The sequence below is a fragment of the Porcisia hertigi genome, chromosome 13 (assembly GCF_017918235.1).
Source record: "Porcisia hertigi strain C119 chromosome 13, whole genome shotgun sequence".
In the NCBI taxonomy this organism is placed as follows: Eukaryota; Euglenozoa; class Kinetoplastea; order Trypanosomatida; family Trypanosomatidae; genus Porcisia; species Porcisia hertigi.
The window spans coordinates 522160-537302 of NC_090572.1; the positions used below are offsets into that span (position 1 = coordinate 522160).

The following is a 15143-nucleotide window of genomic DNA, read 5'->3' on the forward strand; positions in this document are numbered from 1 at the left end:
GAAGGCCGCGCCGCTGCCGCCGCCGCTGCTGCTAAGACTGGGCTCGCGCGCTGCCGAGTGCAGGCGCTGCCTGAGATACTCTGCGGTCACATGGGGTGCAAGGAAGCGGCTTTTCACGGGCACTACAGCAACGTACCGTCGAAGCGCCGCAAAGGCACGCGACAGTACCGTGAGCCTCGCTGTGGAGGCTTCGGAGGAGGTATACAAGCGCATCGCTCTTTGTTCCGCCTGCCGCGCAGCAGCGAGCGCAGCGGAAGAGACCGAGGGAGTTGCTGACTCGTTGTCCTTCTTATCGGTGGCATCAGGCGCCGAGATGGGGAAGTGACCGGCGTCACCGCTGCCCACGGGTTCCGCCGTCGCTGCCGCCTCCGCCGCCATCGCGCTGCTCCACTCCAGCGATGTATGATGTTGGAAGAGGCTGCTAAACAAATACGAGTTCAGAGGCAGCCGCTGCACCTCCGCGAAGCTGAGGGGTAAGAAGGCTGGTGCGAACGGGAAGGCCCGGCGCTGGAGCCACGATAGCTGCTGCGAAGCGGTCTCTCGGACGGTGTGGTAGTCGAAGCGGACGTGCTGGTGTCGATAGTGGAGCGATATGGCCGGAAACACCTCCATTGTCAGCCCGCTAAGCTCTCCGACGACTGTCTTCTCACCGACGCGCACTGTCATCACAGCGGCTTCGTAGTCGAGGGTAAGGACGATGCGGTCGCCGGTGCCGAAAGTCAGCACGCCGCCGCCGGTATCGGTGCGCCGCCAGTGACCATAAAACTTGCCAGCCCTGCTAAGGCACCAGCCGCCTCCCTGAGAAATAAAAGTGTCGTACTTGGTGAAACTTTTTGGTACAATGCCCAACATAAGCCCGCTGCCGTCGTTGCTCTCACCGTGGTGCTCGATCTTGATGCCCCACTCGTGGAAGCCTCGGCGAATGCCCTCGGTGACCTGCAGTGTAACCCACCCCACGCTGGGTTTGAGCGCCGATGACTCGGCTATGACGGTGTCGCTGTGTGGAGTGGAAGGGTCTATGAGATAATTTTTTCGCGGCGCTGAGCTCTTCTCCATACGACTCTGCATTTGGTCCACAAAACTCATGACAGAACTTGGGTTGTGCATTTGGCTATGCACCCCGCTCGCCATGCGGACATAGAGGGAGCTAAGCTGATCCATCCTGGATTACAGCTCACACACACACACGCACACACACACAACCTCCCAGTGAGTTGAACAGAGCACCTCCGGATATTCCTCGGTGCGTGCAGAGAAAGGCAAGGAGCGCAAAGAAAGACGAGTGTACAGCGATACACACGTGAAGCAAGAAAAAAAGACAACAATAGAATGTCGCGGGGATATATAAATATATATAAACTATTATTTTTTCCTATGAAGTGGTCGAACAAGAAACAATGCGAGGTGGGATGCGCACCCCTACCCACCTACCCACCCCCCACCACACACACACACACACAAATCAGAGAGAACAAGCTGGTCAAGCGAGAGGACCAGGGTGGGGACCGCTGGACGTAGCAGCAGGAAGGAGCGTGTCGCACTGGAACAACACACAGAATGAAAGAGGAGGAGGAGAGGAAGGGTATGTGACCTGGTCGCTATACATAGGACTGGATTGGTGGGGTGATACAATGACTGAATAGAAGGCGCAGCGGCGGACAGCGACACGCACAGGTGAAAAGCGAGTACATGTGTGTGTGTGTGTGTGTGTGTATATATGTTTGATGGAAGTGAGGGAGGAGCGAAAGAAGCGTCGAGTACACGAAGAGGGAGGGCACGGGTATAAAGGGACAAACACAAACACACACACACACACACACCACCATCACCAATCAGAGATCACATTGCTGGGCAACAGGCGACACGTCCATCTTTTACGCACGTATTCTCCGGCGCCAAGATGACTCCCCCTTCTCTCCTTTTCCAACGGAGAAAAGGAAAGCGAATACTACGCACGCGGGCGCATATATCTGTAGTCTACTCACGATCAACCCCGCCACCGCCGCCGCTCTCCATATTTTTTTTTTACGTTGTATCTCCATCATATTTTAGGTTTCCTCGTTGCTTCTGTGTGTGTGTGTGTGTGTGTGTGTGTGTGTGTGTGCATGTGTGTGCGTACATGAGGTGATCGTTCCATGCGCTGATGGCCTCATCTGTGGCCGATTTCTTCTTTTTTTGGTGTTGCTCCCCTCCCTCCCTCCCTCCCGCGTATTAGTTTGCTCGCTGTTAGCTTTGGCACAAATACAAAAAAGAGAGAGAGAAGGGAGCGACGCCAAACACATAACACAACACAGCAAGGCAGAACAAGAGAGAGAGAGAGAGATACTTACACGCATTGGCCGGATGAGGGGAGGGGTGAAGGGTAGGAGGTTACTGTCGCGTTGCTCCCACAAGCTGATAAACGCACGGGGGCAGCCATTCGCACTCAAAGAGATGTCAGTAAACATCACCGAAAGAGCCTCACCGGTAGGGTGTGGAATGAGGGAAGGCGGGGGAGAGGGAGAGGGAGAGGGAGGGGGCTCCCTCTCTGACTTGCTTTTCCAGTTGCCGCACAACACGCCACTCCAAGATTGGCAGGGTCACCGAAGGTGGGGCGCGCAACACAAATGTGTGTGCGTACAAGCGGCTTCCGCCAAAGCCCGCCCCCCCCCCCACACACACACACCTTCCATACCCGTTCTCCCCTCTCCACAAATACACAGACGCACAACGAAGAACTCCAATGAGACGGTGCCATGGACACCAACGACGAGGCCGTAAGACCTCTCTGCTTTCTTCCTCTCTCCACTCTTCACCCTGTTTGCGGAATGCGTGCCTGCACGCGAGCTAGAAATGTTCCACCTATTCAAGCCGTTGGTCTCCCCTCTGCGGATTATTTGTCGCGGAGGCGCGCACGCGTGTGCGTGTGTGGGTGTGCATATCGCCGCTAGAGATCGCCCACCCCCCACCATCTGCCACAGCTCGTTTCTCAGACACTCGACTTCTGAATCGCCGCCATCATCTCTGCCAGAGCCTTGTCCGCTGCCTCCTTAGACGCCAGACGCATCACGAAGTTCTCAGGGAATCCCTCCTCGTCGTCGGTGAAGTCCTTGAAGGCGGACCACACAATCACCTTCTCCCCCTGCGCATGCTTTGTCACCTTCATGCCCTTCATGAGGTAGTGCTGGGCTGCCAGCTTGCCAATGCCCTCGCGACGGAAGACAAACATGTATTTGGATGTGTTATCTTTTCGCTGAAGCACCTTGGCAGTTCCCTGTCCACGCTCCTTCCACTGGTTCTCACCCTCATCAAATCGCATCAGCTTTCCGGTTTCTTGCCAAATGACGTTGAAGCGCTCCTCGCCGCTCTTCACGTCGACGGCGGCAAAGCGGGCGGCGCCACCGTCAGAGACGGCCACCTCCTCAATCTCCATCAGCTCATTATTGTTGTCGTCCATCTTGGACATCTTTTTTTTCGTGGGGAGGGCTGCTAGTGCTTTGAACGTGTGGTGTGTACTTGCGAGAAATCCAGTTCGGTTTGCTTGAAAATCGTGGACGAACAGCAAAGTGTGTATGTGTGTGAGTGTAAATGGGGAGGGAAGAGGGAAGGGAGGGGGGGGGAGCAGGGTAAGGTGTAGGCGTGTTATCCCATCAAACAGGGGAGGGAGGGGGCGACGCGGGTTTAGATGACCTCCGGCCGAAATGCGTGTCAAAAACGCAGCTCGACCATCAGCAGTAAAAAGTGTCAAGAGGAGATGAGGCAGATTGCAGGGGGGGGGGTGCACCGTGTGTAAAAAAAGGGGGGCTACCGAGTAGAGAAGAAAAGCTGCCGGTTTGTACATGACGCCGGGGCGAGCACATTGACAGATCAAAATATCTATCTTCATGAACTCAGCCGTTGGAGGAGGAGGAGTAGGAGGAGGAAGGGGAGGGAGGGAGGGAGGGTCAGAGGAATCCGTGTGGTGCAGGGACGGTCACGTGTATGCGAATGCGCCTCGTCATTCCAATGCCTTGTGTTTTCGGGTTTCGACCATGTGTAATGGTGGGTGCATGTACGGACTCACATGTGGTGCATCTATGCGCAGTATTCAAAAAAAAAAATAAACACCCGAGGGAAAGAGGAAGCAGGAGAATACGACCCTGGCATCCTGTGCTGCTATAACGTTGCACTGGTGACGGTGGTGGTGATGGTGGACGTCATGACGGGGATTGCGCAGGGCGGGGGCGGGGGGCGGCGGGGGGGGTGAACCATGAGATGACTTATAAAAGGGTGAGCACCACTCCCCACTTACTCCGAAGCCAACAAACACGCTCACACACAGTCCAAAATCAACCCACCACCAGTTCGTATTGCTCACGCTAGCAGAAGCTCGACGATATCGGAGAGAGAACCAAGGCGGGCGGGGGTGGCGCTGCCGTTGAGCGGCACGACGGCGCAGTCACGATCTTTGTCACCCACCGCCTCTACACCTTCTTCGTATGAGCCCGCCTTCATTGCAGTGGCAGCACAGCGCTCGGCACGGTGGGTCACGCTAGTCAACCCATCCACTTCGCCAACATCTCTTCCACGCTTGCGGCCAGACTGTTGCCTGTGGAGATACGACTGTGTGAGATGACGCATTCGCCACGGCGGCAGCAACTGCGGGACACGCAGTACATCAACGTGTGCGCTTGACGTGACGGGGATGTCTGTTGGATGCCTTGGCGTGTCGCACACCCTCGGCACCCCCTTGTCAGACAATGAGGTGGTCGACGTGGGAGGAGGAGGAGGAGTGAAGAAGTACGATGTGGTGATGGCAGCGGTAAGCGAATCACGGCTCACCGGTGCTTCTCCGCCTGGCCGCGAAGCCGCCACCACCACCCCGTGGGACGTGAGAGGAGCCAGTCTTGCAGGGCCAATTCGAAATCCCCGCCACGGTTTCTCTTCAAGAGATTCGAGGCCGTCACCACAGACGGCAGCGGGATCGCGTGTGCCTAACATTACCGACAGAGGCGATGCACCAAAATAGACTTGACTGTAGCTGCTGCTCTCCAGCTGCGAGGAAAGCAGGTGAGCCGGAAGGCACGGCATCCACCGCACTGCACCGCTACCCGCTGTCGACACTGTGGTTGAGTCATAGCCGGTGTCATGTTGGTTTACAAAGGGCATGCGCAGGTACGGCCCGAGGCGCTGCATTACAACGTCCCCACGACTGGGGCGGTAGTGCAGAGGCGTCGCCGACAGTGGGCGAATAAGCGAGACGAAGTCGACGATTTCCTGTGGCGTGCTGTGCAGCGTCGTAGGGACATGCCAGACTTGGCCGCTCGCTGCCGGGCCGCGCGTCTGTGACTGCAGTCGGGCCCAGCCCGAGATGACGACACCATAGTACGGTGTCCCGCCACGCTCCGCCGAGGCCCTCTGCAAAACGGTTGGCGCAATCGACGCACGGCTGCTGACCACCTCTATGAGAGGTGGCTCACACAGGCGTTTCACTGCGCAACCTGCGGTCGGCTGTGGTGGATGAGGTAACAGCGCAGCGCTGCCGTGGCTCAAACTAGCCAGCCTCTGGTGCTGCTCTTTCCCCTGTTGCAGCTGAGCTTGCAGGTCGTGTTGTGCCTGGGCGAAGGAAACAAAATAATTGAGGTTGTACGGGTAGTAAGCGGCCTCTCCACCAGACGCTCGCCACGACAGCTCTTCCGCCGACAGCGGTGGCACGGTGCCGTCAAGTGGGGCGAGACTTGCCCCCTTAAAAGTTTCCAAATCATCGCGTTCCTCCTCCAGTGCTTCTACCACCGTCAGTAGACGAGCGTAACGGGTGTCGTCGATGAGCGCCCTTGTGCGCAGTCGCATCGCCAGCTGCTGGACAAGCATCTCCTTTCCAAACTGGTTGTGCAGATAGACACGGACGACAAACGGCAGTCGATCGCTGCTCAGCCCCATGGCGGTGCTGTTGTCGCGCTGCTGCTGCTGCTGTTGCAGCCAATGTGTATGCAGTTGCCGCTGGTAGTCCATTCGACGTCCAATTGCTTCAATCGCCTCCTCCAACTGATCGGTGTCCAGCAACTTGCTCAGCACGCGGATGCCATTGTCCGTGCCACCGGCGCCGCGGTGGTCTATAGCTGGGCGGTGAGTGCACGTTGGCCACGACGTAAGCTCCACATGGCCCAAGTGAAGCCAAGTGTCGTCCAGGTAGAGGTGGTCGACACGGTGTGATTGAAAGAAGGTGCGCAGCGGTGACATGTGGGCCAATGCCTCTGTGTACTTGAAGTCGCCGGTGTGCAGGTAGGTGACATTGGACGGTGTCTCGAGATAAATCATTGCACTACCCGGGATGTGAAACGCGGGAAGCAGAGTAACGTACACGACAGAGTCCGCGGTGGTGCTGAAGCTCTCTCCTGCGCTATGCGCAGTGCCACCGGCGGAGAGAAGTGGAGTGCGACACCAGAAGGGCAGCCCCAGCACTCGCCCGCGAAGTCCTTCGAACTTGCTCAACAGGAGCTGTCGAGTGAGCGTGCCAGTGATGATGATGCCAGCTGACCAGGTAGAGCTGAGCCCCTTCATGTGATCCGTGTGAAAGTGGGTAAGAAAAAATACTTCAAGTTCGCCGCTGGCGGAGCGGTCCCCGTCGATGTTACCGCTTCGGCTCCAGACATGGCGGTCGAGCAAAGCAGGAAACTCGTCAATGACGATGGGAAGGGACGGCACACGCATGGCGGAGGGTGGGGTGGAGGGGGGGGGGGGCGGTGAAAAGACGAGACGAGACGCAAACCCCTAAACCGCTGGATTGAACCCGAGCAAAGTGAGCACGAGACTACACCGCTCGCCGTAGATGTGCGCCTGTGAGGGGGGGGGGGGCCAGAGGTGGTGGCGAGGTCAACGGGATTGTCCTGATGTTCAAAATGGGAAGCGTGTAGGTTAGGCAGATGGCGAGGTTGAGAGGAGCAGCAGAGATGAGTTACAAAGATTCTGAGGAGGGTCGACTACAGGCACGGCATGCAAGAAGGGAGATTAAAGTCTCGGCAACGATGGGGGGTTGGGGTGGAGGGTGGGGGACACGAAGGCCGGCCTCGCTTCGATTTACGTCGTGCCTTGAGCCTCTCTTTCGCAGCATCCCCCCCCCACCCCTCCTCCTCCTCCTCCCACTCACTACACTTGGTCAACGTTCGATTCCACCGGGGTGTACGTGTACCACACCTTGCCGGATGCATCGCTCTTGTTGGAGTTTTCGCTGCTTATTTTGCTGGCGGTGGTGGTTAGGTGGAGGAGGGAGGTGGGACACAAACACGAGACAACTATCCGAAAACGAAAAACATTCCTGTTACTTCTCGTCGTCCTTTCATTTTGATGTGTGTGTGTGTGTGTGTGTGTGTGTGTGTGTATGCAACATAAACACCTTCAAAAGAAAAAAAAGAAAAAATCCCACATGACCCCCCCCCTCCCCTCCCTCCCCCCACACACACAATATATAAATACATATATATATATATATATATATATTTATATATATAAACATTTTTTAAAAAGCACCATCATTTGAAAACAATATAAGATGAACGTTGTGCATTCCTCGCCCCCCCCCCCTCTCCTCTCCCTCCCTCCCTCCCTCCTTTGTCCCTCAGAAATAAGACGCATAACCTCCCTCACGGCATAACCCCAGTGTCTTCTTCTGTCCTCCGCCCCCTCCGTTTTTCTCCTTCCTCACAGTCGCACCAAATCACCATCGCGATGTGCATAATCACCGTGCTGTATCGAGACGCACCTGCAGAACAAAGGCAAATGAGAATCGAATTGCCGGGAGGTGGGGAGCACTGCCATCCGTTCGATGTCTGAAAAAACGAGCGCTCATTATGTTCTCTGCGGCGCGTGCCAACCCCATCCCCCATCAATGTGGCAACTTTGATGTGCCCGAGTCTAACAGATGACTAATATACATATATACATGTGTATAATATACTGAGGCAGACGTGTACCAGGCAGAGCTCACCCACGGCTACATCTCAACGACGCCTGGGTGGAAGCCCTCCCTTCACCTCTCCATCGAGCATTTGCTCTGCAATCGGCACTAGAAGCTACCAGGGGGAGGGGAGGGGGGGGGGAGCGATGGAGTGGTCGAGGTGCATAGCGACTGTACCCAAGAGCGACCAAGAAAAAAGCTGCTCACACTCAGGTCCGGGGCACTCTCAGACACAACACTCAGCCAGCGCTCTCCCGTCTCTCTCCTCCCCAACACACACCGACTTGCCGTAAACCCCTGCACTCTGTAAGAAGGTGTGGAGGCTCTCTAGCTTGAAGTCTGCTGCGCTCGGTTGTATCACTGGAAGTGTTCTTGTCACCCTTTTCAGCATGTAAACCTCACACACCCACGCCACACACACACGGCCACGTGCAGGGGGATGCCGTGTGTGTGTGTGGCGTGTGTGTGTGTGTGTGTGTGTATGTGGGTGTCACACACATGCAGGCTTGGGCTTTAATTTATGTGAATCTCTTCACAGCATACTCGAGTGGGATCTCTCCCTCCTGACATCTTCTGCATGTTTTAGTCGCATGTGATACGCTATAACAGCCTACACTTGCACACGGTGCCCCGCACTTTCTAGACCCTCGGACCTGCTCCAGGAGGGCGTCACACGGTCATTGGGGAAAACTAGTTGGCTCCATCTTGCGTTCCTGCCAACATCGTGCGGAGCGGGGAGCGGGGGAGGGGAGATAGTGTCTGAACGGTTTGCCTGTGCACGCTGCGGCAGGTGACACATCGCCATGAAACTTTGGCACCCAGGAGAATATCATCACCCTCACCATTACTTGAGTTTGGCGCACACCTTCGACAAGGGGGGAGGGGAGCTGTCAAAGCGTCCTCAACACACGCACACACACATTCCCAGAGGAAAAGAAGAAGACCTCACACACACAGATGGACATTCATGCACACTCGTACTTTTTTGCACCGCCCCCTCCCTCCTACTCCCACCCCCCCCCACACACACACACACGGGCGCGCCTTTGGGGGAGGGGGGAAGGGGGGGAGGGGAAGGGGGCGCGGACAGTGGGAAGAGAAAGAGGGAGATGGAAAAACATCTCAGAGGCTGCCACCGCAAACCAGCAAGTGCACCCCACCACGCCACTTCTGAGAGGGAGAGGGTGTACGTGCAAAAGCAGGGCATTCGTCAAATTCACAGGACCATACGAGAGGGAGGCAGGCATGGAAGGAAAAAAAAAAAGCGGGTGCGGGGTGTGTCGATCTGTGTGTAAGGGGGGGGGCTCTGTAAAAAAAAAAAAAATACCTGGACGCACCTCGCACGCACAACAACTGCAGCAGCAGCACTACTCCTGCACAAGGCAAACATGACTCCCTAGAGCAACCACGCACACACGACCAGCGTGTGTGCGTGGTGGTGGTGGAGGGGGGGGGGAGAGAGGTGGACAAAAACGACAAACTCAGAGAGGGGCCAGTATCGCACACCGGTGCGTCCCCACTCTCTTCTGCTCGTGTGTACCCCCCCCCTCTCTCCCCTCTTGCCACTATCCAGTGTCGCGGCATCAGCCGTGCACATACCAGGGGTATCCTCTCTACCCGTCCACCTCTCCGCGCCTGGACCTATTCCACAGTCTCCGCTATGACTTCCTCTTCGTCCTATGATGTAAGGAACGACTACCTGTTGTTGTTCTTCTTTGTTTGCGGCGCCGCCGCAGACACTGTCGGGAGTGGAGGCATGCCCATCAACTTGCGGATCTCACTGTACGTGTACGCTTTCCCCAGCTCGGAGCTAGCCTTGATGCGAAGAAACTTGTCTTCAGTGACGAAGAGCACCTTCGCGCCATGACGCTGGCTTAGGTAAACGGCGTACCCGAGGATGCGGTCATCGTTGGTGTTGGCATGCTTGTCGTACTCCTTAACTACCTCCGCCCGCTTCTGCAGCAGCAGCAGGCGGCTCCTCGCTTCATCACTCAAGCAAGCCGCAATCCAATTTCGCAACTCATGAGCTCTCTGCCGTCGCCACTCACGGTCTTGCGTGGCGCCCACACCGAGGGCACCTGTTGTGGTCGCAGCGTGATCACTTTTGCAACTACCACCACCCCCACCACCCCCACCCCCACCGCCGCCACGATCCTTGTGCATGCGGTCCAGCTCATCGAGTACTGTGAAGGGAATGCCAATGTACCACTTCTCCAATATCAAGTTCATGACGCCCGGCTCGGAGTCGAGCAGCGAGGAGGTGTCAAAAACGACATACTTTATTTCGATGTTACTGTCGCTGCTTGTTCGGCTCAAGTTGCGTCCAGTACGCTTGTTCAACTGAGAGGATGCGCCGGCGCTGGTGGAGGCTGTGCTGGCGGTGACTGCCGATGTGGTTGCCGGAGTCGTATTGCTCGCTGCTGTAGCGCTGGGGGTCACTATAAACGGGTACGGGTAGCACGGGGGTGATGACACTGAACAAGAAGGGGGGAGCTCGCCCAGGTGGCCCCCGTCAAGGCTGCCACGTTCCTTCAGCACTACGGTCGAGCACTGGGCCCGCGCCGCATGAAGCGACGGCGAGGCCATCGCAGCAAACGGCGAGGAGGTCGACCAGGAAGGCGGTAACGACGACGGGTACGGTGGGGCGGGATCAGATACCGGGGTCGCCAGGGGTGCTACGGCATCTGGGTTCCTCTTGGTTGCTGACTCACCGATCGGTACCGGGGCTGCCAGGCTACGCAACTTGTTCATCAGCTGCTTCGCCTGCAGGGGCCTGCTTGCGGACTTTTTGCCGCTTTCGCCCGGAGTCGCACCGGCTGTACCACTTGGTGGCATCAACGACGTGACAGTGCTCGCGCAGCGGGTGTTGCCGCGGGCGCCCTTCGCCAATCGACTCTTGAGCGCCACATCCGCGCTTTCTTTCTTTGCATTTTGGGCAACAACACTTTTCTGCGGCGGTCCCCCGCGCCCGCTCACCTTGGTGGCTGCGCTGTTGTTATTCTGGTTCACGCTACTGTCATACGCGGGCGCGAGGGCCTCTGACATAGGCTTGCCCGCGTGCTGCTTTTTTAATTCGACCGGGTCCAAGTCACGCTTGCCGTTGTCAATCGCGACAGGCGACGTTGATGCGACGGTTTCCTTGATCAGCATACGATCGTTCTGTGTGAATTTCACTGCGGCCTCCAGCGCTGTTTTCGCTGACGAGTCCCTTCCGCCTTTCTCGCCCCTTCTCAGTGTTGCAGCTGAGCGCGGCGCCGGCAGCAGTCGATGCGGTGATTGCTGGAGGTTTGCAAGCTCACGAAGACGTGAAAAGTTCATGAAAGAAGACCTCGGTGCGGGCAGCGCCAGCGCCGACTCTGATGACGACGCCACAGTAGACCCCGTGTCTTTAAAGTGAGACAACGATGTGACAGGCGTTGAGGCTCTTTGACGCAGCTGCGCGAGCCGCTCCCCGATGTCGGAGGGCTGAGTCGAAGGAAACGGCCCCACGGAGGGATCGGGCTCCGAATGCTTCGCAATCGGCACCCAGCGCGGTCCTACAGAAGTCTCAGGAGGTGCCCATGCTTCACCGATAGCGTGCGCGGCACCCACCACACCGTTTCTCAGTATCATGTACGGGGACTTATTTCTATCGCTCTCAGGAGCCAAAGATGAGCGTGGGCTGGCGGCGCGTAGGCGGTCCAGGAGCGAGGCGGTCGGCTCCGGGGGGCCGGGCTTTGTGGCAGTGCAATCACCGCTGCCAATCTCCTCCTCGTTACGATAGAGCACTGTTGAAGCATTCGAGGTGACAAGACCCGAGGACGGTGTAGGGAAAAGTCTGCAATCTGTGGAAGCCACCGCACCCTTGGCAGTCGACACCCCGGGCGAGTCTTTGCGCTGCCGCCCAACGCTCTCTTCCTCTTCGTTTTGCAAATGTGATGGAGTGGAGGATGACGAGTTCACCCGGGTACCCTTGCGCGAGCGCTTTAGTCGGTCAGTCCGGAGTACAGCCAGCGTGGCCTGCGCGGACGTGCCGTTCAGAAAGGACAGGCGTTGGGCAAGATCAGAAGTGTAGGGCGACGACACGCACGATGATGATGCCGAGGACGGGCAGCTGCCACCGAGGTCAGCGCTGAGGTCGCTCAGACAACGAAGGGGTGACTCTTCGTTACGGTGTAGCTGTCGCGATAGGGTTTCCGTGTCACCCGAGGGCATACGCAAGGGCTCCAGCCCCGCCAGTGCCCGCAGCCTCGCCAGCGACGATTCCGCCAGTGTGCCGGAGCGTAGGGGGGACGAGCAGGGGTGTTCTAATAACGGCTGTGGCCTCAGTGGCCGCGCGCTGATATCCTCGTGCACTTCCTTCGGTGACGACGTTGGCGCATCTGATTGAGAAAGCGTCGCTGCTCTGCTACCGAGCCACGCTGGTGTTCTCGTGGAAGAGGGCGCCGGTCCTTCCGCCACCCTGGTGGCGCGCAGATTTTTAAGTTTGCCATCTTTAGGGCCTGTGCCACGACTCGACGACCGATTTGAGCGAGTTTCTCGTGTTGCATCAGGGCTTGACAGCGCTGAAGAACAAAGTCTGGAGACGGGTGCGCCATCATCACCTCCACCGCTGCTGCTGCCAGTGCTGATGCCAGGCACCGAGAGTGTTGGTGCCGGCTGTGCGCTTCTCTTACCGCCCGCGCTAGCTGCTAGCTCTCTTGACTCCAGCGTGTCCTGCGGCTTGCCAGAGAAGCACCGGCCGCGCTGTTTGGGTGGTGTGGGTTTCTTGGGCATGTAGCACCCGCAGTGAGCTTCGCGCAGTGAGAGTCGGGGGAGGGGAGTGTCTGACACATACACAGACACTTCTTGGCACACACTGCTGCGGTTGTCACACTAGAATTTCCCTGTTCTCTTCGATTTGTTTCTGATCACCCACCCGCACTTCTCGCAGCTCACAAGCACCGGCGCAAGTAGACTTGACAGTGACGACTTGGCCTTTATAACGCGACCTGCGTCGTGGTGTCTGTGCTGAAAGAGCGCGAAGGCGAGCACCACCCTTCTAGTGACTGTGAGTTGGGCGGTGGGGTAACGGATACGTTGAACACACGATACACCCCCCCCCCTCCCGAAAGACAGCAAAGAGCAGAGGAAAGAGCTGTTAACGATAAACAGCGATCGGTCCTCCCCCTTCTTCCCCTCTCTCTGAGTCAAGACTACGGGGAGGGCCGGGGGTGGGGTGGGGCAGGGGGGGGGGGGCTGTCCAAGTAGTCCTCAGGTGAAGGGAATAAGAGAACAACAGAGGGCTGGTGTAGAAACATGGTGAAGCGCAGAAGGGGGGGAGAGTAACGAGTTTGGGGTCCACGGGAGTGCGCGCACCGTATCCATGGAGGGAGAGAGAGGTGAGAACCAGTGGGTGGGGGTATGTCGGTGTGCAATACTTTGTTTAAAGAGCAGCTCGAGGGGGGGGGGGGCACCACCACACACTACTACACCCTGCTGCAGTGGGTGGTGCTGGTCATGGGGGAGGGAGTGTGCACAAGACGTGGTATGGATCCTCATGGCGGTGAACTCCTTCCTCCCTCTCCTCGGTGTTAGAGCCGCGGGTCGATCTGGCCGAGCTCAACCCCTTTTAGCAATGAAGAGGCTGTGGGGGGAGAGAGGTGGTGGTGCTCGGACTTGTATAAGCCAGGGTACACAAAGGGAAAAGGTAGGTGCGGCGGCGGAGGCCTTAGCACTGCACACGAGGTGAGAAGAGAGAGTCGCGTGAGGAAGAGAGTCGATAAACCCATACACACACGCACACACACAATTATACATGGAAATCTAAAGCGCATGCCAATGCGAGCAGAGAGATCATCCCATGACCTCCTCCGCGCGTATTGAGAGCAACCCAAACAAACAGCAACGAAACACAAGAGAACCATGTGGGAGAGGAGGCTGGGGGACGCATGGAGTGCGCACACTCTGATAAGGCTATCACACATAATTGTGTCCGTAAGCAACAGCACTCCACGTACCCGGCCCCACCCTGCTACACTTGTAACGAGTGACTTTCTCACAACTACACAAGAAGATGCGAAACTTGTGTTTCGAGCAGCAACCGTAACAGATGAAGTAAAGAGCGATAAAAGGCCAGTCCATCCAGACATGTCCAACATATACACACACCTATACATCTATACACACACACATATATACATATATGTATAATAACGATGTACTCAACACATAGGTGAGTGCACATCACTATAAAAAAAAAGCGGAAAAAAAAGAGCAGTTGAAACATCACCTTGGGTGCATGAGTGGATGGGAGAGAACAGGGGGGGAGTGGGGGGAGTGGGGGGGGAGGGGGACGCAAGAGAGATCCGAAAAGTGTACATGGACACCGAGAATCGACACCATCCTCGACACCGTTTTTCGTTTTTTTTTTCAACCGACGATGTTCGCTGTGTCATGCACATCAGCTCCGTACACACAGACCCCCACCACCACCAGCCCGGGGCCACACGGCCGACGTCCGTAGCGGTACATCGCACCCGCTACCCCCACATCGCAGGCGCTCGATCGTGTCACCAGCAGAGGTGGTTCGTCCTTGAGAGGCGGATAGAGGGGAAGGGTGTGTGCTTTCTTTTCTCCTCCCACCCCCCCCCACACACACACAGAGCGGGTAGCGGACCGCACCGCACCACCATCCATGCGCACACCAAAGATCGCCCCCCCCCCCCCCTCTCCCCACAGGCGGGAGAGGCGGCTCCAGGTCATCGGGATAAAAATGGCAAAAACACAGCCGATGGGAAAAATATTTAAAAAGTGCAAAAAGAATAGCCGGAAGGAAACCAAAAATATTTACGGAGGAGAAAGCGTCGTGCTGAGTGACACACACACTCACACACACGAGAGAGAGAGAGAGACGAGGGGGGGGGGGGAGGAAGGCGCGTGTTGTAGCTTTCGAATCCGGGCTGCAGCTAACCCATGTGCACCTTAGAGTAACTCAAGTGCCTGTCGCACCACGACATGATTCTGGCTCTCGCTGGTACGCATACACGGCCCCCCCCCTTTACCTCCTCGATCTGAAGGAATATTATTGCACTAGTTATTGAGAGCGTGTGGTGAAACCGCAGCCGTCGCTGCCGGGGTGTGGGCGGTGGCACTGTCAAAGGACGCTATAGTGCTAGTCTTCACGGCCTCGCTGAAGTAGCCGGGGGTCAGCTTCGGCACCAATCCTTTGCTGCTAAGCCCAACCCCAGGTAAGCACGCACATCGTTGAGGT

General features: G+C 57.1%; 3 protein-coding genes across 3 annotated transcripts; all 3 read right to left on the minus strand.

The window, feature by feature from the left end:
- Positions 1 to 2968: 2968 nt before the first annotated feature.
- JKF63_06339 (uncharacterized protein) lies at positions 2969 to 3445 on the minus strand (the record flags this gene model as incomplete). Its single annotated transcript, XM_067902289.1, has 1 exon — positions 2969 to 3445. The coding sequence occupies one exon, from the start codon at positions 3443 to 3445 to the stop codon at positions 2969 to 2971; it is 477 nt and encodes a 158-aa protein (XP_067758786.1).
- Positions 3446 to 4332: 887 nt separating this feature from the next.
- Positions 4333 to 6669, minus strand: JKF63_06340 (uncharacterized protein; the record flags this gene model as incomplete). The annotated part of the gene is made up of 1 exon (XM_067902290.1): positions 4333 to 6669. The coding sequence occupies one exon, from the start codon at positions 6667 to 6669 to the stop codon at positions 4333 to 4335; it is 2337 nt and encodes a 778-aa protein (XP_067758787.1).
- Positions 6670 to 9607: 2938 nt separating this feature from the next.
- On the minus strand, positions 9608 to 12667 carry JKF63_06341 (uncharacterized protein; the record flags this gene model as incomplete). Its single annotated transcript, XM_067902291.1, has 1 exon — positions 9608 to 12667. One exon carries the CDS (start codon positions 12665 to 12667, stop codon positions 9608 to 9610), a length of 3060 nt encoding a protein of 1019 aa, XP_067758788.1.
- Positions 12668 to 15143: the final 2476 nt, after the last annotated feature.